The sequence below is a fragment of the Acanthisitta chloris genome, unplaced genomic scaffold, assembly GCF_000695815.1.
Source record: "Acanthisitta chloris isolate BGI_N310 unplaced genomic scaffold, ASM69581v1 scaffold11668, whole genome shotgun sequence".
Classification (NCBI taxonomy): domain Eukaryota; kingdom Metazoa; phylum Chordata; class Aves; order Passeriformes; family Acanthisittidae; genus Acanthisitta; species Acanthisitta chloris.
The window spans coordinates 67,566-67,845 of record NW_008686585.1 but is presented as its reverse complement, the minus strand read 5'-3'; the positions used below and the strand labels follow the sequence as shown (position 1 = coordinate 67,845).

The 280-nt window shown below is 43.9% G+C and overlaps 1 protein-coding gene across 1 annotated transcript in view; it reads right to left on the bottom strand.

The window, feature by feature from the left end:
- The window catches only part of LOC103807497 (reticulon-1-like), a 124,056-nt gene that overhangs the window by 56,218 nt on the left and 67,558 nt on the right, over window positions 1–280 (bottom strand). Inside the window, 2 exon segments of the mRNA XM_009080229.1 lie at window positions 1–5; window positions 8–280. The exon segment at window positions 1–5 is cut by the window's left edge and continues 292 nt beyond it; the exon segment at window positions 8–280 is cut by the window's right edge and continues 45 nt beyond it. Of these exon segments, the coding sequence (XP_009078477.1) occupies window positions 1–5; window positions 8–280 (278 nt within the window).

Genomic DNA, 280 nt, shown 5'->3' with positions numbered 1-280 from the left:
TGGGTGGACCCAGCAGGTGTTCCTCGGTACTTATCAATAAGGCCTGGGCTCTCATCTTCTGAGTCAGAGTCATGTTTTTCTTGGTATTTTATTTCTTCTGATCTACTTATGTCCATGTATTTATAAGCTTCTACTTTCATGGGATCTGCTAAGGTTTTATCAACTTCAGTAGACTCTGCAGGAGTCATCTCTATTCCTGAATCTGAGCTAAACAAGCCACGGGACTCAAACCCAGTCACATCTTGAACAGGATGCCCCAGTGTGTTAAACCCCTCTGTGC